The 24,268-nt window shown below is 36.2% G+C and overlaps 4 protein-coding genes across 7 annotated transcripts; all 4 read right to left on the minus strand.

Moving 5' to 3' along the window:
- Positions 1-336: 336 nt before the first annotated feature.
- On the minus strand, positions 337-2,976 carry LOC113687818 (cytochrome P450 CYP72A219-like). Its single transcript, XM_027205343.2, has 5 exons — positions 2,565-2,976; positions 1,989-2,206; positions 1,564-1,808; positions 1,108-1,492; positions 337-995 (listed from the first exon to the last, which is right to left on the minus strand). The coding sequence occupies exons 1-5, from the start codon at positions 2,836-2,838 to the stop codon at positions 570-572; spliced, it is 1,548 nt and encodes a 515-aa protein (XP_027061144.1). The 5' UTR covers positions 2,839-2,976; the 3' UTR covers positions 337-569.
- A 4,938-nt stretch (positions 2,977-7,914) lies between these two features.
- LOC140004385 (putative late blight resistance protein homolog R1B-16) lies at positions 7,915-10,143 on the minus strand. 2 transcript variants are annotated; one of them, XM_072048926.1, is made up of 2 exons: positions 8,934-10,143; positions 7,915-8,408 (listed from the first exon to the last, which is right to left on the minus strand). In XM_072048926.1, exon 1 carries the CDS (start codon positions 10,141-10,143, stop codon positions 8,983-8,985), a length of 1,161 nt encoding a protein of 386 aa, XP_071905027.1. In that variant the 3' UTR covers positions 7,915-8,408; positions 8,934-8,982. The 2 variants fall into 2 exon arrangements, with proteins under 2 accessions (XP_071905027.1, XP_071905028.1); XM_072048927.1 differs by having other exon boundaries at positions 7,915-8,649.
- On the minus strand, positions 10,111-12,804 carry LOC113743656 (cytochrome P450 CYP72A219-like). Of its 2 annotated transcripts, none has more exons than XM_027271704.2 (5): positions 12,364-12,804; positions 11,825-12,042; positions 11,400-11,644; positions 10,944-11,328; positions 10,111-10,828 (listed from the first exon to the last, which is right to left on the minus strand). In XM_027271704.2, the coding sequence occupies exons 1-5, from the start codon at positions 12,635-12,637 to the stop codon at positions 10,403-10,405; spliced, it is 1,548 nt and encodes a 515-aa protein (XP_027127505.2). In that variant the 5' UTR covers positions 12,638-12,804; the 3' UTR covers positions 10,111-10,402. The 2 variants fall into 2 exon arrangements, with proteins under 2 accessions (XP_027127505.2, XP_071905026.1); XM_072048925.1 differs by lacking the exon at positions 12,364-12,804 and having other exon boundaries at positions 11,825-11,864; positions 11,935-12,042.
- Positions 12,805-18,694: 5,890 nt separating this feature from the next.
- LOC113743654 (putative late blight resistance protein homolog R1B-16) lies at positions 18,695-22,469 on the minus strand. 2 transcript variants are annotated; one of them, XM_027271700.2, is made up of 3 exons: positions 22,315-22,469; positions 19,756-22,150; positions 18,695-19,192 (listed from the first exon to the last, which is right to left on the minus strand). In XM_027271700.2, the coding sequence occupies exon 2, from the start codon at positions 21,952-21,954 to the stop codon at positions 19,804-19,806; it is 2,151 nt and encodes a 716-aa protein (XP_027127501.2). In that variant the 5' UTR covers positions 21,955-22,150; positions 22,315-22,469; the 3' UTR covers positions 18,695-19,192; positions 19,756-19,803. The 2 variants fall into 2 exon arrangements, with proteins under 2 accessions (XP_027127501.2, XP_027127499.2); XM_027271698.2 differs by having other exon boundaries at positions 18,695-19,187; positions 22,315-22,466.
- Positions 22,470-24,268: the final 1,799 nt, after the last annotated feature.

A 24,268-nucleotide genomic window follows, 5' to 3' on the forward strand; every position in this document is an offset into this window, starting at 1 on the left:
TGCTTCTTGTGTTATCTTGACCTTCTCTTTCGTGTCTCCAATCGCTAGCTTGTAAGAGTTTCCCCTTGAACCCTGTTGTCTGAGGCATTTTTCCAGCTTCTTCGGCTTGAACCAAGCCCAGTTCAGAATTCTCCATGACCATATCACCAGAAATGTAGCAGACAACACAGCAACTAGGCTATGAAGAATATCCATTTCTTACTGAGTAAATGGTAGCGCTGAATCAGTTGTGCCGTCTAGTTTAGGAATTGCGTGGTACTACTATATTTCTTTGTACAATTTTTGTTCTCTTAGTGTACATTTGTTCTTGATTAAAAGAAAGTTGAAACCATCTAGTTCTCCAACAAATTAATTGCAAAAATTATACAGTACTTAACATTTTAAAGTAGTTTAACAACACAGCAATAAGAGTTTAAACAATCCCCGAGCTGCAATGTCAAAGCCTCGTCCTTAATGCAAATCTAGGTTTATTGTCCACCCAGTTCTTGGACCTACTTAATACAACACAAAACATGTCCCGAAGTCATTATTCTCACATCATGGATAAATTTGTTGTATCTTGTTGTACACTACAGTTTGCGCAAAATCAGCTGAGCACCGTGCTGGGGTTGGAGAGTGATGATTGTGTGAGGAGCATGCGCATACAGAGGAGAAAGCTCGAAAGAGAAGCGCTGCAAGATCATAGCTAATGCCAACTTTGATTCTAACATTGCAAAATTTTGTCCAATGCAGATCCGGGGTCCCCAACCAAATGGAAAATAAGTCAGCTGCCCTTTAGTTGCCTTTAAAATTCCTTCACTAAATCTCTCTGGTTTGAATTCTTTTGCATCATCACCCCATATCTTACTGTCGTGATGCAGAAGGATTGCAGGCAACAGGAGCTGCACTCCAGCCGGTAAAGTTAGTTCCCCTAATTTGGTTGTTTCAGTAGTCATTCGACCAAGCATTACAACTGGTGGATATAGCCTTAGAACCTCGTTCAAAATCATTGTGATCTATCAAAAAAGGTAGTGATACATCAAAGATAGAGATTAACATTCTTATAAAATGAGAAACAGAAAAACTGTAATCAAAACGAAGGATTTCAATTTTGTGTAACAAACTTACAACTTTCAAGTGATTTAAGTCTTCAAACTCTGGTTTCTTGCTGCCAAAAACCTGCTGAACCTCATCTCTGGCACGATCCTGCCAGTCTTGATGCTTACTCAGAAGAATCAAAGTCCAGACCAACAAGGATGAGGTTGTCTCCTGTCCAGCAAAATAGAACAACTTGCACTCTTCAATGACTTCATCTAAAGTCATTCCAAATTTCTTATCTCCATGTTGTTGAATCTCCTTGAAATTGGACTCTAATAGTATACCCAATAAGTCATCATTCTTAGCTTTCCCGGCTTTCATTGCCTTCACTCTGTTATTTATCATATCCATCACTAATGACCGAACCTCCTTCGCAATTCCCTTCATTCTTTTGTTCCTCTTAGTCGGCACAAACCTGTTCAAAAACAGACAATAAATTATGAGATGCATCGACCAAAATAAAAGATTTAAACACTGATAGTGTACCTCCATCCCGGAACATAAGGTGATCGCGCAGCTAGCAAGATCAGCTCAGCCTGTTCTTTCTGAAGTTCAAAAATCTTCTGTCCTTCTTCATAGTTGCTTCCAAATGCAGTTCTTGAAATTACATCACTTGTTAAAGCTTGAAGCTCAGGCCACACATCCAATTCACAGGATCCTTTTTCCGAGATTAATTGTTCCCATTTGCTCACCATCTCAAAACAACTCAAACGAAATGCCGGGAGCATAAGCTAGAAGTAACAATTAGAAGAAAGCTAATTAGCCTTGGTCAAATAGTATGTTTATCTTAAACAGAGACTTAATACTGTCTCAATTCTTGAACTCATAATAAACAGCCTTAACAGTAGCATCTTGAAAACTCAAAAAGCATATGGTTTTTTTTTAGACGGACTAGATAAAGTAGAAATTACCTTCACTTTCTCTAGATGGAAAGCAGGATTAATAAGCTTCCTGTGTTTGGACCATTTATCAGTTTCATAGCTAACAAGTCCCGTAGCAAGTAGCTTGCTTAGTGGATTACCAGGAGGCTTCAGATAATTGAAACTTTTGTTCATAACCTCCTTTATATGTTCAGGGTCCATGAGCAGGACTGCAGGCATTGGTCCAGCCCATGCGTAGGAATTTTCACCTACATGGCAAATCCGGACATGACAATGAAGCCTAATCAAGAAGCATAACCATTTACTAAAGATAAAATTGACCTTCAAGGTGCAAAACCGACATGTTTCACCACATTTTCAGAAAAGAAAAAGTCCTCGATAATCAATTGTTTGAGCATCATCAATCAATCAGGATAACTCACTAGTGCTTCGAGAGAAAAACATAAATACACTAGCTTATCAGATGCCAAACCATGACAAAACAAGTAAAGGGCTAATTATAACCAATTAATACTTGAATGATGAAAAGCACGTAATTCAACGCGAAGAATACACAGATAAAATGAGTATAAACTTTAAATAGCTGTATTTGCAAGTAAAACATACCATAAGTTTTGATGGTTTTATCAATGAACGGCATGACTCTGGAGACAATATCATTGGTAAAGTTAATGGGTTTAGACTTGGCTTCTTGGATCATCCTGACAGTCTCTTTCATGTCTCCAAACACAAGATTGTAAGAGTTTCCCCTCAAACCCTGTTGTCTGAGGCATTTCTCCCGCTTCTTCGGCTTGAACCAAGCCCAGTTTAAGATTCTCCATGACAATATGACAAGAAAAGAAGCAGACAATACAGCAACTAAGCTATATAGGACTTCCATATCTCTTCACTTCCTTGTGAGTTTTCTACAGTGCTTCTTATAGATGTAGGAAAATGGAAGTGTGGAAGTAGCTGTGTGAAGGCATTTACGTCAACAGTAAGTTTGTTGCTCTAATTCATTGAGAGGTCACAATCATGGTTCGAAGACTCGGCCGAGACCGAGACGATTCGGCCGAGTCGTCACCGTCTCAGCCTAGTTAGAGACGAGATAGCGACCAAACGATATCGAAATACATGACTAGCCGAGACGTCACAGTAAAGAGTTGAAACGGCCGAGTCTCACCGAGTCACTCTGAGTCATCCCGAGTCAACTCGAATTTTTATTATTTTTACAAATTTTTTAATTATTTTCGTTTATCATATTTTTTACAATTTTTAGAATATTAAATATTTCAAAAATTCGCGTCTCGTCGAGACCGCGACCGATATGCCGAGACCAATGTGAAACGATCCAAGCCGCGACCGCGACTTTGAACCATAGTCACAATAGTCCAAGTCCAAAGATGAATGGCAGTCTTATCATGAACCGGATGATTCCTACTATACTTCGCAAGCGTTTTCTGCGTGGCGTGGGCAATTCATGACAAACGGCAGCCATCTTGTTCTCTCTTTTTCTTAACCAAAAAAAAAAAAAAACTTTTTTTTTCTTTTGCTCTCTTTCTGGTTTACACGTTGCACGATGCTACCGTAGTTTGTACTTTTGTTCCTGATTAAGAGAAAGTTGAAAATAAATATCTAGTTTCTTGACAAATTAGTGACGAATTAATTCGGCATGTAGTTCACATTTAGGGTGATGTAAGTAGTAGTAATAATCCTATTGTTTCGACGGAAAAAAAAAAGAATTAGTAGTAAATGTTTTTATTCAAGGAGTATTTTATTACTTTAAGTTTGAACTTTCGAAGGACGAAGACAGAGGGCGTCCCCTTCGATGCGAAGTAATTGAAATGAAGAAATTAAAGAAGGAGGGGGGTTTCAAATGATGAAATTTCTACCTCTCCTCTCGCTTTTGTAAGTTCAGCTGACCTTTATCTCAATAGTACTTAATTAGCAAGATGATAATTGAAAGGTACGTCTGTATGTGCATTTCCACGAATTTACCGAGCGTCTTTCAAAATATAAATACGCCACTGGGCCTTTGGCTTGGTGGTGCGAACCCTTGACCTTCCATCAAAAAAAGTCTTTCAAAATATAAATATCATTGAATTTGCCAAGTACGTTTCAAAAAATAAATAAATAAAATACCACTAGTATTATATTCACTAATGCACAGTTGTTCTGTTATATATATATATATATATATATATATATATATATAAAGGAGCAGCAGAGGAGAGCTGTAGAATTTGACCGAAAAAGGTGGAGGAAAATCACAGGCCTTTGGGCTGGTAGTCACCACCAATGCATTAAATTTTGGTGGGGGTGGGAGGCAAGGTTCAACCTTAAAAACGTGCATTAAAAAATCAACCTTGCCTTCCATCAATTTACCACATTAAAAAAGTGGCTCTGTTTAAAAAATTCAGGCAGGTGCATAGTGCATCCGTATGGTCTGGTAGTAGTTTGATCCTCTCCAGATTATCGTTGGACCTCTTCAAGTCCTCCCTCTCCCTCTTAGTGTAGAATAATTTATCGTATCGATAAAAAAAAAAATTGAGGAAAGCGGGAAGGGAGGAGCTGAACATAGGACCTCTAGTTCCTAAAGTCTTAATTTTAATTACTTTTTTTTTTGTCAACACGGGGTGTTCTAGTCTTGTTAGAATAATCTTTTTTTATTTCATCAACACAGGGGCTGTTTGCTAGACTAATCGTCTTTTTTTTTTTTTTTTCTATCAATACAGGTGGTGTTCCAGTTTTGTCGACTATACAGACCCAAGAATTTTAATTACTTTTTTTTTCTTGTTTTTGGGTCAACACATGGGGTGTTCTAGTCTTGCTAGAATAATCTTTTTTATTTCGTCAACACAGGGGCTGTTCGCCAGACTAATCCCTCATTTTTACTTTCCATCAATACAATAGGTGTTCCAGTTTTTCCGACTATACAAACCTAAGAAAACACAACAATTTTAGCATAGTAGGATTCGAACCGACGACGAGGTGTTCCACGCATGTTACTTAATCCACACCCTTATTCATTGATCGCTACATTAATTAAAAATGACGAGGTGTGAAATTTGGATATAATATAATGCTCACATAAATATTCTTGACTTGATCCCACTCAGTACAAATTAGGATCAAATCAACATAGTTAGAGGACTCATTTTACTGAGCAAAAGGAAATTATTAGTTACTCTGTAATTTTTTTCTCTTGACAGGTTAGGTGTGAGATTTAAAGAGTAAAGAGGATAGGGAAGAAAATTCAAAATTTCTAAATTTTGGGATCTCAACTTTAATTATCTGCATACTTCTTATTTTATTAAAGAGTTTAATCAACTGATCATTAGCTTATTCGACTGGCAGGAAGAATTTGACGACAAGAAACATATTACCGTACGTTGAAAACAAGTACATGCCACAAACAACCTCATATTTTATACCAATGTCTAGGTCAAGATACAGAGAGAACAAGAAGGACGTTCCAAAACGAATATGGACTGTTGAACGAGTCCTTTTCACCATGTCTCTTGATCTTATAAATAAATAATTCATCAGAAGAAGATTATGGGCTATAATAGAATTCTCCTCTGCTTAATCACTAAGTTTCTTTTGGGTCTTTAGTCGTTCGATTGTATCAGTAGATTCAGTGCTACAGACTGAAGAGAAAGAGGGCGAGAAACGCAACTTCGAGAATTAAGAGACTGACGAGCCGTTTTCTTTCTTTTATTTTTTTTTTTAAGTCGCAACAATAGAATTTCTATAAGGGGGGAAAGAGAGGGGGAGTGTGACGAGTCGTTTTCTTGGACAATGTAGAGATGCGCTCGTCCGTTGGCTAAAGAACTCATAGGTTGTGGTGATAACGTCGTAATAATTAATAATAAAGACTATTAAGTTGGACTGAAGCAGCGATGACGTCATCTATGACGGTATAACAAAGACAATGCAAGTACTCCGTACTAGGAATGTAATCGAACCGAATTGCTTGCGAGCTCGGTCAAAAATTTGACTCGAACTCGGGTTGACCGAATTCGAGTCAAGTTTGAGCGCCTCGATAAGTTAAACGAGTTGAGTTCGAGCATCCAGAAGCAATAGTCGAAGGCTCGTCGAGCCTTATCAAGCTTTTTAATTTTAATTCTTTAATATGTTATTATTATAATATTACTCTTATGTCCAAAAGAGTTGTTGAATTTACGAAATGTTTCAAGTCGTATAAAAATTTTAAAAGGGCAATAATGTCTTTTCGCTCAAAAATTATCAAGAAAATGAAATTTTGTAACTCGAACTCGATCAAGCTCGATAAGGCTCGAATTTGACTCGAGCCCATACGAGTCGAGCTCGAGTATGGCGATACTCGAGCTCGACTCGACTCGATTACATCCCTACTCCGTACCATGTAGGTTGGCGATTGACTGGCCAGTTTTTGCTCTCTTTGGTATTTTCATCCTTCTAGATTGGATTTTATTTATTTATTCATTATTTTCTGAAATAGGAGTGCAAACGAATTGAACCGAATTTTGGCCTAATCGAACCGAATCTCAATCTAAATTTATGAAATTTGAACTCGAGTTTAAGTTCGATGAATTCAAAATGTAAAGTTCTAACTCGAATTTAAAAAAATAATAATAATTATTTTATTTTTTAAAATTAAATAAAATAATAATATTTTTAATAAATAATAAAATATTAGGTATATATATAATTTTACTATTAAAATATTATATATATATATATATATATATATATATAATCGAGTTCGATTCGACTCGCGAACTAATGAATTTAGTATTTTTGAAATCGAGTTCGAATTTGAGTTTGACTTGGTTAGCTCTTGGACTTGAGCCGCTTACGATCAGTTCGATTCAATTGCAACCATAGTTTCCCCTTCTAGATACGTACCAAATCAAATTCTATCAGGTAATTTTGTGGGTTTTAATTCTCATTATCAAACCCCTTGATTTCATATTTGGATTATTCATTAGGTATCCTCTACTCATTAATCTAAACTACTCAAAAAAATAGAATTAATTTTTGTCAAACGAAAATCAATACACATCATGTCAAATCCACACACTATATTGAATTTCAAACTTGAGTAGAGCCATAGAGAAAGTGAAAATTTTATGAAAAGTAAATTTAGCATACTTCCTAAAGAGAATGAGCAAGTTTTATAGAGATATTAATTCCTATATATATATATATATATATATATATATATATATATGTTGGGCATCATCTACTGGGTTGTTAGAATTCTTTTACCAAACCCTATTGGGTTATCTGTTGATAATTTCTCATCAATATCAAATGTTAATGGATTATCCATCGGTTATCTAATCGAATTAACCATCAAGTCGACTACCCGTGAATATCAGATTTTATCCTACTCTCTGTCATCCCTGTTTATCTCACAAAATTTTCACTGAACTTCCTAAAGAGAATGAGCAAGTTTTATAGAGATATTAATTCCTATATATATATATATATATATATATATGTTGGGCATCATCTACTGGGTTGTTAGAATTCTTTTACCAAACCCTATTGGGTTATCTGTTGATAATTTCTCATCAATATCAAATGTTAATGGATTATCCATCGGTTATCTAATCGAATTAACCATCAAGTCGACTACCCGTGAATATCAGATTTTATCCTACTCTCTGTCATCCCTGTTTATCTCACAAAATTTTCACTGAAGTTCCATGTGTTGCGACAATAAACTTTGTTGGAGGATTATGTCTTATCTCGGAGGAGTAATGTCGACCACGGTTCTAATTCATGTGCTATCTTTGAAGAGGATACATGGCCTGAGGCCTTCTCCCGTGGTGTTGAACTGTTGTTCATTGGATTGAGTGAGGAAACTTTTGGAAAGATAATTATGCTTCTAAATGTTTCATACTCCGATTCGACACCTAGGCCGTTGATTTCACCAATCATGAACATGCTTTCAGCGTCACAATGTGAAGTCCGGTACCCAAAAAAAAAAAAAAAACAGTATACTCATTCTTTCATGTCGACAATGAAGTACAGGTCTTCCAAATATGTCTTTCACAGAGTCACGTTCATAACTCTACCTGCTAGGCAACTTCACACAACAGAAGAAAAGAAAAGACACAAAAATCACTAACTTCAGCAGCAAATGTTACCCGAACAATTTTTGCATCTTTCAACCGAATTACTCTTCCTTGTCAAGAGGAAATAAGTAGTACTTGCTTTGCTTGTGCTCGAAATCTTGACACCAGTGCGGTTCTCGGCACGCCCATCGCCCGTCCGAGATTACACTAACAAGCAACTCCGCCAAACATACCTAGACTGACAAACACCATCGACCACCTAACAAGCGCTGAAAGCCACACAGATGAGCAACTCCACCAAAAACCATAGCAACAGCTGACTGATTGCTGAAGTAGCCGCAGAAAGCTTTGAATCTGAGGAACTTACTTTGAGAACACTTATCCAATGCTCAACACCGTAATGCTGCTCTAACAGAAAGCAATAAAGAATTAAGGTCACGACGCGAAGAAATTTAAGAATTACAACCAGCAGAACAAAATGTCTGTTTACACGAGGCCTACTAGATTATCATTATGTCAATACAATTAGCCAGATGAATTTGCTCGAGGCATTACCTAATAGAAAGAGAGTTACAGAGGAAAAGACAATCCTTATTTTCTCCAAAAGCAGCCAAGGCAACATATTACGCCTCATTTTCTCCCATCTTATCCAATGCATCACAAAATTTGAAGAGTTGAATCACAAATGTTACAGCAACCATCCCATGTTTAGTGCATGTTGGTTATAAAACAAGCATTAGCTACTTTTCTTAACACAAATACCTCCAGTCAACAAATTTCCTAACTGCATGATCAATTTTTTACCTATGTCTATCTGAGAGTTACCTCATCTAATTTAAATGCTTATTATCAGCATGCTCCAATAACTATTTGGAAAAGATTTAAATAATCTACTACTGCCTAATTCAACATTGACAGGGGGACATACCTCACAACATCTGATGCGGAAGCTGGCCCCAAAAGATTCTGTGCACTGGCTAGGGGATGATCCTCAGATCTTCATTTCCACAGTCCTTTTGCTCCTCCTCAATTTTCTGTACCAAATCCTTAACAGAGGCCTTACAACTTCGAAATTCAATCAATTCAAGAGCTGAAATCTGCTCTAAACAAGATGGCATCAGTTCCAATTTGGAAAGTCCTGATAACAGTAACTTCTCAAGACGGGGGAAATGATCATCAGGATCTGTGTCTGTCCACTCGACAACATCCAAATTTTCCAAAGCCAAGAACCTGAGTTTACGGAACCCTCCCTCTGTCAGGACCCATCTTTCACCCTTGAAGGAGTCGTAGAGTAATTTAAGGACCTCAAGATTGGGCAGTTCCTCAATCAATGAAATTTTACTCCAGGGTAGGTTCAATCCTATGAGGACCAGTTTTTTTAAGGTCGATGGGAAAGAGAACTCAACGTGATCCGGTGGCAGTGACGTTGCCCACACTTCGAGTGATTCTAGACTTTCTAGTCCACTCATGTTGCAGTAGCCTATAGTCGTAGATTTCTTTGCCTTCGAGAGTTTGATTTTTAGCTGGCGCACATTTGGAATATTTTTCAGTATGTTTTCCACTCTTTGGTCCAAAGAAACTCTTAAGGTGGAAAATGTGTCCAAATTAAGCAAGCCAGAATTGTTCTCAAGATTTTCTCTTGGCAAAGACCATACGACATCATAGCCCTCAATATGTAGATGCCTCAACTTGGTCATGCTCCACAAGGTATTTGGCAATGAAACAATACCGTAATCAGATATCACGCGAAAAGTTTCTAAATTTGAGAGTTTGGCTACAGAGGGCGGGATGACCCTCATCTCACCTTGCATAGCCAAGTACCGCAGCTCAACAAGCGATACTACCTCGCTTGGAAAAACCTTGTGCCGCAGAACAATTTGCTCCATATCCAAGACTCTAAGACCTTTGTAAATTTGGAAGACAAAGGAGGCATCAGCCAAGAATGACTCAGAGTCATTTCTAAACAGATTAATAAATAGCAGAGTGGATAATTGTGGACAAAATAGCCTCGACTCCTTAAAATGCTCAACCTTAGACCAAATGGACAATCTGGAGAGGTTTGGAGGCTCAGTGAAAGTAGAAAGCTCATCATACCCATGCAGCACTTGTAGAAAATTTTCTTCTTTGGCTTTGACCATACAATACTTATGTAACAAATCATGAATGTAGCAAGCTCTGACTCCACCTATGGATCTATGTACTTAACATTTTAAAGTAGTTTAATAACACCGCAATAAGAATTAAACAATCCCTGAGCTGCAATGTCAAAGCCTCGTCCTTAATGCAAGCCTAGATTTATCGTCCACACAGTTCTTGGACCTACATAATACAACACAAAACATGTCCTGAAGTCATTATTCTCACATCATGGATAAATTTATTGTATCTTGTTGTACACTAGAGTTTGCGCAAAATCAGCTGAGCACCGTGCTGGGGTTGGAGAGTGATGATTGTGTGAGGAGCATGCGCATACAGAGGAGAAAGCTCGAAAGAGAAGCGCTGCAAGATCATAGCTAATGCCAACTTTGATTCTACCATCGCAAAATTCTGTCCAATGCAGATCCGGGGTCCCCAACCAAATGGAAAATAAGTCAGCTGCCCTTTAGTTGCCTTTAAAATTCCTTCACTAAATCTCTCTGGTTTGAATTCTTTTGCATCATCACCCCATATCTTACTGTCGTGATGCAGAAGGATTGCAGGCAACAGGAGCTGCACTCCAGCTGGTAAAGTTAGTTCCCCTAATTTGGTTGTTTCAGTAGTCATTCGACCAAGCATTACACCTGGTGGATATAGCCTCAGAACCTCGTTCAAAATCATTGTGATCTATCAAAAAAGGTAGTGATGCATCAAAGATAGAGATTAACATTCTTATTATAATATGAGAAACAGAAAAACTGTAATCGAAACAAAGGATTTCAATTTTGTGTAACAAACTTACAACTTTCAAGTGATTTAAGTCTTCAAACTCCGGTTTCTTGCTGCCAAAAACCTGCTGAACCTCATCTCTGGCACGATCCTGCCAGTCTTGATGCTTACTCAGCAGAATCAAAGTCCAGACCAACAAGGATGAGGTTGTCTCCTGTCCAGCAAAATAGAACAACTTGCACTCTTCAATGACTTCATCTAAAGTCATTCCAAATTTCTTATCTCCATGTTGTTGAATCTCCTTGAAATTGGACTCTAATAGTATATCCAATAAGTCATCATTCTTAGCTTCCCCCGCTTTCATTGCCTTCACTCTGTTATTTATCATATCCATCACTAATGACCGAACCTCCTTCGCAATTCCCTTCATTCTTTTGTTCCTCTTAGTCGGCACAAACCTGTTCAAAAACAGACAATAAATCAAGAGATACACCGACCAAAATAAAAGATTTAAACACTGATAATGTACCTCCATCCCGGAACATAAGGTGATTGCGCAGCTAGCAAGATCAACTCAGCCTGTTCTTTCTGAAGTTCAAAAATCTTCTGTCCTTCTTCATAGTTGCTTCCAAATGCTGTTCTTGAAATTACATCACTTGTTAAAGCTTGAAGCTCAGGCCACACATCCAATTCACAGGATTCCTTTTCCGAGACTAATTGTTCCCATTTGCTCACCATCTCAAAACAACTCAAACGAAATGCCGGGAGCATAAACTAGAAGTAACAATTAGAAGAAAGCTAATTAGCCTTGGTCAAATAGTATGTTTATCTTAAACAGAGACTTAATACTGTTTCAATTCTTGAACTCATAATAAACAGCCTTAACAGTAGCATCCTGAAATCTCAAAAAGTATATGGTTTTTTTTTAGACCGACTAGATAAAGTAGAAAATACCTTCACTTTCTCTAGATGGAAAGCAGGACTAATCAGCTTCCTGTGTTTGGACCATTTATCAGTTTCATAGTTAGCAAGTCCCGTAGCAAGTAGCTTAGTTAGTGGATTACCAGGAGGCTTCAGATAATTGAAACTTTTGTTCATGACCTCCTTTATATGTTCAGGGTACATGAGCAGGACTGCAGGCATTGGTCCAGCCCATGTGTAGGAATTTTCACCTACATGGCAAATCCAAACATGACAGTGAAGACTAATCAAGAAGCATAACCATTTACTAAAGATAAAATTGGCCTTCAAGGTGCAAAACGGACATGTTTCACCACATTTTCAGAAAAGAAAAAGTCCTCGATAATCAGTTGTTTGCGGATCATCAATCAATTAGGATAACTCACTAGTACTTCGAGAGAAAAACATAAATACACTAGCTTATCAGATACCAAACCATGTATAACCAATTAATACTTGGATAATGAAAAGCACGTAATTCAAGATAAAATGAGTATAAACTTTAAATAGCTGTATTTACAAGTAAAACATACCATAAGTTTTGATGGTTTTATCAATGAACGGCATGACTCTGGAGACAATATCATTGGTAAAGTTGATGGGTTTGGACTTGGCTTCTTGGATCATCCTGACAGTCTCTTTCATGTCTCCAAACACAAGATTGTAAGAGTTTCCCCTCAAACCCTGTTGTCTGAGGCATTTCTCCAGCTTCTTCGGCTTGAACCAAGCCCAGTTTAAGATTCTCCATGACAATATGACAAGAAAAGAAGCAGATAATACTGCAACTAAGCTATATAGGATTTCCATATCTCTTCACTTCCTTGTGGGTTTTCTGCACTGCTTCTTATAGATGTAGGAAAATGGAAGTGTTGAAGTAGCTGTGTGAAGGCATTTGCGTCAACAGTAAGTTTGTTGCTCTAATTCATTGAGAGGTCACAATAGTCCAAGTCCAAAGATGAACGGCAGAGTCTTATCACGGACTGGATGTTTCCTAGTATATTCATGTTTGGAAGCCAAGTTTTTTGCTAAGTTTATCGTTATAAGTTTTTTAAAAATTTTAGTTATAATAATTTCAAAAAAAATTTCACAGTTTTTAACACTTCAAAATATTCAAAAAAAAACATACTTCAAAAATATTTTTAAAAACTTTTACAGTAAACTATAGTAAAATTTTAGACAAACACCTAAAAAACTCACCTTCCAAATAGGTTCGCCAGCGTTTTCTTGGTGGTGTGGACAATTCATGACAAACGGCAGCCATCTTGTTCTTTCTTTTTCTTACCCAAAATTTTTTTTTTCTTTGGCTCTCTTTCTGGTTTACACGTTGCACGAAGCTACTGTAGTTTGTACTTTTGTTCGTGATTAACAGAAAGTTGAAAATAAATATGTCTGGTTGCTTGACAAATTAGTGACGAATTAATTCGGCATATAGTTCACATTTACGATAATGTAACTAGTATAAAATGTTTTTTTTTTTTTTCTAGAGATGACGACTATTATATAATCTATCTATGCTAAACTACAGGGAAGGAGAATCTATTAGTAGGTACACAGATCTTATTAGATCAAATGAGTGTTTTGACATAATTCTTAGATTTTTTTTGCTGCAGGTGGGATTTAAACCTCCAACCTACAGTCCAAGTAAATGTTTATGTTCAAAGAGTATTTTATTACTTAAAGTTTGTACTTTCGAAGGATGAAGACAGAGGGCGTTCTATTCGATGAGAAGTAATTGAAGTGAAGAAATTAAAGAAGGAGAGGGTTTCAAATGATGAAATTTCTACCTCTCCTCTCGCTTTTGTAAGTTCAGCTGACCTTTATCTAAATACTAGTAATTAGCATTTTGCAAGATGAACTTGAAAGGTACGTCTGTATGTGCATTTCCATGAATTCACCAAGCGTCTTTCAAAACACAAATACCACTGAATTTGCTAAGTACATTTCAAAAAAAAATAAATAAATAAAATACCACTCGTATTAATTTCACTAATGCACAGTTGTTCTGTTATATATATATATATAAGTAGCAGGAGAGCGGTGGAATTTGAAGGAGCAAGGTGGAGGAAAGCAGGAAGGGAGGAATTGAACATAGGACCTCTATTTTCTGAAGTCTCAATTTTAGTCACTTTTTTTTTTTTTTATTCTAATCTTGGTAGAATAATCTTTTTTTATTTCATCAACACAGGGGCTGTTTGTCAGACTAATCGTCTTTTTTTTTCTTCTATCAATACAGTAGGTGTTCCAGTTTTGTCGACTATACAGACCCAAGAATTTTAAGTACTTTTTATTTTTTTCTTTGTCAACACATGGGGTTTTCTAGTCTTGCTAGAATAATCTTTTTTTATTTCGTCAACACAGGGGCTGTTTGCCAGACTAATCCCTCTTTCTTTTTTTTCTATCAATACAATGGGTGTTCCAGTTTTTCCGACTGTGCAGACCCAAGAATACACAACAGTTTTAGCATAGCAGGATTCGAACTGATATGCAACCGCATGTAATTAGTAGTTAAGCTGGGGGATCTCACCTTTAATTACTAAACTACATAAGTTTGATCACTGTACCCTTCCTACTCATAGGTATGCTTGAAGGATACTGCCATCAATATCAAAATCAAAACTGAAATGGACATTGATATTATAACCTTTATGAGGTGAATTGGCTTAGATGATTATCTTCATTTATTTACTGTATTAAGAGAATTTATTTAACTAATAAGATGTAAGGCAGAGGTCACTTGACACCATGCATTTTAATCCACACCCTTATTCCTTGATCGCTACATTAATTAAAAATGACGAGATGTGAATTTTGGCACTCTTTAAGATATAATATAATGCTCACATAAATATTCTTGATTTGATCCTACTCAGTCCAAATTAGGATCAAATCAACATAGTAATTTTATGCCTTAGAGGACTCATGTTTACTGAGCAAAAAGAAATTATTAGGTACTCGAATAAATAATGTAATTTTTTTCCCCTAACAGGTTAGGGGTAAGATTTAAAAAATAAGGGAGGAGAAAAGGGAGGGGGGGAAGGGATGAAAACTCAAAATCTTTAAATTTTAGGATCTCAACTTTAATTATCCGAGACTACAATCCCCTCGATGGTAAACAGTATACTTCTTATTTTATTAAAGAGTTTAATCAACTCATCATTAGCTTATTCGACCAGCAGGAAGAATTTGAGGACAAGAAACATATTACCGTACGTTGAAAACAAATGCATGCCACAAACAATGTCTAGATCAAGATACAGAGAGAAGAATGAAGGACGTTCCAAAACGAATATGAGCTGTTGAGTGAGTCCTTTTCACCATGTCTCTTTGATCTTGTAAATAAATAATTCATCAGAGAAGAAGAAGATTATGGGCTATAATAGAATTCTCTTCTGCTTAATCACTATTTAAGTTTCTTTTGGGTCTTTAGTCGTTCGATTGTATCAGTACTACAGACTGAAGAGAAAGAGGGCAAGAAACGCAACTTCGAGAATTAAGAGAATGACGAGTCGTTTTCTTGGACAATGTAAAGATGCGCTCGTCCGTTGGCTAAAGGACTCATAGGCCATGGTGATAACGTCGTAATAATTAATAAAGTCTATTAAGTTGGACTGGAGCGGCGATGACGTCATATATGACGATATGACAAAGACAGGGCAACGACTCCGTACCATGCAGGTTGGCGATTGACTAGCCAGTTTTTGCTCTCTTTGGTACTTTCGTACTTCTAGATTGGGGTTTTATTTATTTATTATTTTTTAAAATAGACGTACAACGAATTGAATCGAATTTTGATCTAATCGATCCGAATTTTAATTTAGATTTATGAAACTCGAACTCGAACTCGACAAAATCAAAATATAAAGTTCGAGCTCGAAGTAGAGCTCGAGTTTAAAAAAAAATAAAAATAAATTTTTATTTTTAAAAAATAAATAAAATAATAATTTTTAAATAAATAATAAAATATTAAAAATATATATAATTTTACTATTAATATATATATATATATATATATATATATATATATATATATATATATATAATCGAGCTCGAGTTGGCTCGCAAACTAATGATTTTAGTATTTTTGAACTCGAATTCGAGTTCGCCTTTGACTTGGTTAGCTCTCGAACTTGAGCCTCGTACGATGAGTTTGATTCGTTTGCAGCCCTAGTTTTCCCTTCTAGATACGTACCAAATCAAATTATATCAGGTAATTTTATGGGTTTTAATTCTCATTATCAAACCCTTTTATTTCAGGTTCGGATTATCTATTGGGTATCCTCTACTCATTAATATGAACTACTCAAAAAAAGAGAATTAATTTTTATCAAACGAAAATCAATACACATCATGTCAAATCCACACACTATATTGAATTTCAAACTTGAGTAGAGCCATAGAGAAAGTGAACATTTTATGAAGAGTAAATTTAATAGGCTTCCTAAAGAGAATGAGCAAGTTTTATAGAGATATTAATTCCTATATATATATCATTACTATATAAAAAGTATGAATGTTGGTATTAGGGAGTGCAAGTGTAAGCACTTTTTTATCTTAGCTTTCATTATTCCTAAATTACCCTCATGTCTTTTAATTAGAATTATTGCATTTTAAGTGGCACTAATTAAAATAAATAAAACACTCCAATTGATTACATTTTATTGGTATTGGTAATTATAATTAAAAATTCCTCATTAAAAACTATTTACCTACCCTTGGACTCCATCTCCTATTATTATACGTATCAAAATTTCTTAATTGAAGCATGAAAAATTTCTCATTAGTCATTAGTTGAGATTGTTAAAAAAAAATCAATTTCAAAAAATAGATATTCTCTAGAAAATGGAGAAACATACAATGACAAGAAAAACCCTTATTCATCTGTATATCTTCACACAAATATCACGAGTAAATTTTACAATTATGCACTTTTACCAATATGAAGAATTTTTCATTTGCACCCAATAAAATTTCAATATACAAAAAACGATGACACCTTTATAACTGAAATAGCAGTATTAAACTAGAAAAAAGAAATCTAAGATAGCACCATACAAACCACTATTATCATTAATAGCAACCGATCAAAACAAGAAAAACTAAAATAAGATTGAAAACTATTTATAAAGTGACATAAAGTAAATAGCAAATGAATTAAAAAGTTAGAATACAATTCAAATAATACCAAAGACAACATCCAAATCACTGATATCCAAGGGAAGACAAACATTGTTATTGACAATAATATAGTAATACTTCATTTGTATTGGTTTGAACAAACCAAATCCATCCATCAAGTCAGAACCATCTCCAATGATAAAATAAAAATTATAATAAGAGTAAATATAAAATGAAGAATGATAAAATAAAAATGATATCCAAATTGTTTTTGGTGATATCCAAAATACCCTTATTTTTCTAATGATTACATATATTTATTGTATTGCAATATTAGTGAATAATGGAAGCGGTTATGAAATGAAAAGCTTTAAAATTAAGTAAATTTCATTTATGGTGACAGTTGTAATTAAACAGATTTAATGCATTCCAATAATTGATAATAATGATAGCAGTTATGGATTCAAAGTTGGCAATTAAAAACTAAAACACAGAAGTATACAAAAAATTAATATTAAAATTATTAATTAGCCACAATTCTCATTCCAATTTCATGATCATAAAAAAAACTAATATTAAAACCAAAAATATTGTGTTCATATGCAAAAAGTAGACTTGTTGCTCTTGCTTCGCTTTGGATTGTGCTAAAAACATGAATAAAAGAAAAGGAAAACAGAAAAACTCCAACTATCTCTATCTATAAAATTTCAATTGTTAGAATGTATAAGCCAAAAAAATTTTACGTGATGGATCACTTATACTCCATTATTGACAAAAATAGAATTAACATAATACAAAGAATTCAAATTACATTTATGTTTATTTTTCTAACTTAATTATATTCTTCGTTTATAAAAAATTGTGATGATTGTGGTTTATATGCAATAGAGTCATCAACATACAATAATTTTGGTAAAACATGATATTATCAATATTTGATATGTTAGAGTTCAAGCTATAAATCAAAAAGTGTTTGGTTCATGATTTCAAATTCAATCTGAAGGGATATATCAACTATATTGAAATGTTTTTTGTCTCTTTTCATTTAATAAAATTTTTAAAAGTAACTAGTTTAAAAAAATAAATAATATACCAATACTATATTATGATGTTGATGATCAAAATTTCATAAAAAATTTTAGTATCTGAAAAATAATATATTTTAAAACATTATAATCACGTGCAAAGCACGTGAACTATTACTAGTATATATAGAGGTACTAATTCCTATATATGTATGTATATGTATATGTTGTGCATCGTGTAGTGGGTTGTTAGAATTCTTTTACCAAATCCTATTGAATTATCTGTTGATAATTTCTCATCAATATCAAATATTAATAAATTATCTATCAGTCATCTAATCGAATTAACCATCAGATTGACTACTCGTGAATATTGGATTTTACCCTACTCTCTGTCATCCCTGTTTACCTCACAAAAATTTCCCTCAAGTTCCATGTGTTGCGACAATAAACTTTGTTGGAGGATCATGTCTTATCTCGGAGGATCATGTCACGGAGGAGTAATGTCGACCATGGTTCTAATTCATGTGCTGTCTTTGAAGAGGATACATGGCCTGAGGCCTTCTCCCATGGAGTTGAAGTGTTGTTCATTGGATTGCGTGAGGAAACTTTTGGAAAGATAATTTTGCTTCTAAATGTTTCAAAGTCTGATTCGACACCTAGGCCATTGATTTCAGCAATCATGAACATGCTTCCAGCGTCACGATGTGAAGTCCGGTACCCAAAAAGAGAAAAAAACAACATACACATTTCACGTCGACAATGAAGTACAGGTCTTCCAAATATGCCATTCACACAGTCACGTTCATAACTCTACCTGCTAGGCAAATTCACGCAACAGAAGAAAAGAAAAGACACAAAAATCACTAACTTGAGCAGCAAATGTTACCCGAACAATTTTTGCATCCTTCAACCGAATTACTCTTCCTCGTCAAGAGGAAATAAGTACTACTTGCTTTGCTTGTGCTCGAGCTCGAAATCTTGACACCAGTGCGGTTCTCGGCGCGCCAATCGCCCATCCGAGATTACACTAACAAGCAACTCCACCTAGACTGACAAACACCATCGACCACCTAACAAGTGCTGAAAGCCACACAGATGAGCAACTCCACCAAAAACCATGGCAACAATTGACCGATTGCTGATGTAGCCGCAGAAAGCTTTGAATCTGGGGAACTTACTTTGAGAACACTAATCCAATGCTCAGCACTGTAATGCTGCTCTGACAGAAAGAAATAAAGAATTAAGGTCACAACGGGAAGAAATTTAAGAATTACAACCAGCAGAACAAAATGTGGTTCATCTCCACTTTTGTAAAAGCTGATGGTTCACAAAATGTCTGTTTACATGAGGCCTACTAGATTATCCTTAGGTCAATACAATTAGCCAGATGAATTTGCTTGAGGCATTACCTGATATAAAGAAAGTTACAGAGGAAAAGACAATCCTTATTTTCTCCAAAAGCAGCCAAGGCAACATATTACGCGGCATTTTCTCCCATCTTATCCAATGCATCACAAAATTTGAAGAGTTGAATCACAAATGTTACAGCAACCATCCCATGTTTAGTGCATGTTGGTTATAAAACAAGCATTAGCTACTTTTCTTGACACAAATTCCTCCAGTTAACAAATTTTCTAACTGCATGATCAATTTTTTACCTTTGTCTATCTGAGAGTTACCTCATCTAATTTAAATGCTTATTATCAGTATGCTCCAATAACTATTTGGAAAAGATTTGAACGATCTACTACTGCCTAATTCAACATTGACAGGGGGACATACCTCACAACATCTGATGCGGAAGCTGCCCCATAAGATTCTGTGCACTGGCTAGGGGATGATCCTCAGATCTTCATTTCCACAGTCTTTTTGCTCCTCCTCAATTTTCTGTACCAAATCCTTAACAGAGGCCTTACAACTTCGAAATTCAATCAATTCAAGAGCTGAAATCTGCGCTAAACAAGATGGCATCAGTTCCAATTTAGAAAGTCCTGACATCAGCAACTTCTGAAGACGGGGGAAATGATCATCAGGATCTGTGTCTGTCCACTCGACAACATCCAAATTTTCCAAATCCAAGAACCTGAGTTTACGGAACCCTCCTTCTGTCAGGACCCATCTTTCACCCTTGAAGGAGTGGTAGAGTAATTTAAGGACCTCAAGATTGGGCAGTTCCTCAATCAATGAAATTTTACTCCAGGGTAGGTTCAATCCTATGAGGACCAGCTTTTTTAAAGTCGATGGGAAAGAGAACTCAACGCGATCCGGTGGCAGTGACGTTGCCCACACTTCGAGTGATTCTAGACTTTCTAGTCCACTCATGTTGCAGTAGCCTATAGTCGTAGATTTCTTTGCCTTGGAGAGTTTGATTTTTAGCTGGCGCACATTTGGAATATTTTTCAGTATGTTTTCTACTCTTTGGTCCAAAGAAACTCTTAAGGTGGAAAATGTGTCCAAATTAAGCAAGCCAGAATTGTTCTCAAGATTTTCTCTTGGCAAAGACCATACTAGATCATAGCCCTCAATATGTAGATGCCTCAACTTGGTCATGCTCCACAAGGTATTTGGCAATGAAACAATACCGTAATCAGATATCACGCGAAAAGTTTCTAAATTTGAGAGTTTGGCTACAGAGGGCGGGATGACCCTCATCTCACCTTGCATAGCCAAGTACCTGAGCTCAACAAGCGATACTACCTCGCTTGGAAAAACCTTGTGCCGCAGAACAATTTGCTCTATATCCAAGACTCTAAGACCTTTGTAAATTTGGAAGACAAAGGAGGCATCAGCCAAGAATGACTCAGAGTCATTTCTAATCAGATTAATAAACAGCAGAGTGGATAATTGTGGACAAAATAGCCTCGACTCCTTAAAATGCTCAACCTTAGACCAAACGGACAATCTGGAGAGGTTTGGGGGCTCAGTGAAAGTAGAAAGCTCATCATACCCATGCAGCACTTGTAGAAAATTTTCTTCTTTGGCTTTGACCATACAATACTTATGTAACAAATCATGAATGTGGCAAGCTCTGACTCCACCTATGGATCTATGTTTGGCCACCATAACTAAATTTCTGCCAATTAGGTCCATCATGTATTCTTCTGCTAAATGCTCCAATCTTTTTGCATCTGTACATTGCACAAAACCTTCGGCAATCCATAACTGCATTAGTTTCTTGGATTGAATTTCTTGGTCTTCTCGAAATGCTCCAAAATAAAGAAGACACGGCTTCAAATACGGTGGTAGATGCGTGTAACTCAGCTCTAATATATTCATGCACTCATCTGTGTCATAAACAGCCACTTCATCCCAACGCTCATATTCTTTAGTTGCAAGAATTCCAGAAATGATAACAACTGAAAAAGGTAATCCCTTGCAATTTTTGGCAATTTGCTTCCCAATTTTAACCAGTCCTTCAGGACATTCCTTTTCTCCAAACACCTTCTTCTGCAGTAACTCCCAACTCAGTGTATCAGTGAGTAGGCGAAGATTGTGAGGTTCCCCGCCATATTCAATCTGTGAAGCCACATTAGAATTTCGACTTGTGAGGAGGATTTTACTTCCTTTCGTGGCACCTTGGAATGAAAGTCTCAAGTCATTCCATACCCTGTCATCCCAGACATCATCAAAAACAACGAGATATTTATTTCCCAACAACTTTTTACGGAGCTTATCAAGCAATTCCTCTTCATCTAGATTTCTGAGCTCTTCATTTTTTCTAGAGTGTTCTCCATCAGAGCACAAAAGTTGAAGTAACAAATCTTTCACGCTATATGCTTGAGAAACAGTACACCAAAGTTGGATGTGAAATTGGCGCTGACTAGAAAGAGTATTGTAAACTTTTTTAGCCAAAGTCGTCTTACCAAGTCCAGGCATTCCCACGATGGGAATAATTTCCAACTGGGATCCTCGTATGAGTCGATTAATTAATGCTTTTGCCTCATTATCAAAGCCAACTACAATTTCAGGGGTTATTTCCATTTTACCTTTTGATGACGAAAGGCAGGAAGTCGTGCGAATATCTTGTCCTTCCAGGCTATCTATGATATGATGAAGCGATACCTCAATTGCGCTCGAACTGCTGATCTGAGCCTTGATATTGTTATTGGTGTGAGCGATCAACCAACACAACACAACAATTAGGAGAGCCTCTGATCACTGCGCAGTCATACAACACCTGCCAGAAAAATAACAGCTACAACTTTTAGTTCAAATCCGGCATACTGTAGCAGAAAGAAAACTCTCCTCCGGAAAGCAAAAGACAATACAAAAACAGAAAAATACATGCATATTTATTCAAGAAAGATGAAGAGGGAGATAAAAGAAACTAAAGATTCAGACCATGTTCGCTAATTATGCCAACCATCCACATACATGATACCGACAAGTTTGTAGCCAGCCGTTCACCAATATGGACCTCGTGATCACTCTATCCGGCCGAGAGGAAGAGATTAGTTTAGTTTATTTATTTTGGTTTTATTCAATAAACCATTTTAAAATTGATAAAACCAGCCGACCATGAGTCATGGCATTGGGGCATAGGATCCCATTTAAAAAGAATACAGTATTAGTGCTAAGCCAACTCCAGAAGAAGATTACACAAAAGGCCAAAAGAAAGACAGGATTTCTTCATCCCACCCACCCAATCCATCTTAAACTTGCTGACAATCAACCAACCATTATAAGTCATGACATCAGAAAAAAATAGATTCCTTTCATTTCGGTATTTCTGAACAAGTTCCTGGATAACAAGCCTAAAGGTTTATCTGTGATTGGAAAAATATCCCCCTTTTGCCTTTAATTTTCTGTTTTAAAGAATTTCTGTGAGTGAGCTTATAGGAATAATTTTATTTCGATGAACCAACTCGTCAGTTCCAAGCAACAAAGAATAATGAAGAAATAAAAAATTATACAATTTCTGTTGGTCTTTTGTCGAAATGGAATGGCTTTTCTTTTCATTTTGTGAACGGTAGAATCATTACACATAGTATGCTCCGACCCCATCAACCTATTTTTTTGTTTTACGTTCCGTAGGCGGATCGACTCATTAAGTCCCCATTGAAATAGGATCCACACAAGGAAAAGCACTTCTCATTCGTTGGTTATTGGCGGCATCCCGCACCAATATACTATCTCTTCAACAGGATATAGTGTTGGAAACCAATATAGAAAAGATAATCCAAAAGGTTAAATCTAGAGATGCTACTTCTTCATTCATCCCTCCACCAATTTTTTTTTTTTAATTAATGAGAAGATTAGGACTTCTTGAATTATAGTTAAAGTCTTTATTTAGTTTTGAGGATCCATTGAGATTGCAACTAACAATGTCATAACCCACAATAATGGAAACAAAACAAACATTTATAATTTAACAACATTACCACCAACCACGCAAAATAAAATTGCAACTCAGCTACAGCTTTCACAAGTAGCTCACAAATGTGGAATAAACGCTAGCTTACAATTACACTGAACTCAACACACAGTGTGAGTTGAACCGAACTCTGAATCAAGCCCTCATATCTAGCTTGAACTGCTAATCTGAGCCTTGATAAGGTTGATATTGTTGTTGGTATCAGCTAACTTAGCACAACAGTCTGTGTCCTGCACTTTGTCCACAAAGAGCGAGCAGATTAGAATTCCTGCCTGAGCAAGAACAGCTTCAATTTTTTTATTTAGCACATCAATCTCCGGACGCCGCTCCTTAAGAATGCTTCTGAAGAATCGCAGTCCCGCGTAGAGCGTTTGCATTTGATCTTTCACAGCAACTGGAAAGCTGGTACCACTGCATAATAGGTCCCACATGCTACTTATGAGAGAATCATTGAAGTCTTGCATTATACGCTTGTCCATTTTCTTACCACGTGAGGATGATGAGGATCTTGAAGGTTTAAGGACTTTGATATAGATCTCACAGACTAGGGGATTGACAGGCTGAATCTTCTGTACTAGATCAGAAATCAATGAGCACATCTGAGGACTGCGCACTTGTTCATCTTCTTGGTAAAACAAACACCTGCAAGAGAACAATGCTGCATACACAGCAGCAATTCGACAGTGAGTCAACAGATTTTCCATTATACCTTGCTCAACGCCTCGCGACTTGGCAATGCGGGTTAAATTTTTCAAGAATATTAGCTTGTCATGGAGGGCCTCAATTTGTGCGTGCAAAGCAGTGTTGTAACCATCTGTGGACTCTATTTCTAGTTCCTCACTGCATTCATCATCTTCACTTCCTTCGAGGCCCTCATTGTCACCACCTTCAAGTTTCAGGGCCTCAATTTGTGCCTGCAAA

Source organism: Coffea arabica, chromosome 5e (assembly GCF_036785885.1).
Source record: "Coffea arabica cultivar ET-39 chromosome 5e, Coffea Arabica ET-39 HiFi, whole genome shotgun sequence".
In the NCBI taxonomy this organism is placed as follows: Eukaryota; Viridiplantae; Streptophyta; class Magnoliopsida; order Gentianales; family Rubiaceae; genus Coffea; species Coffea arabica.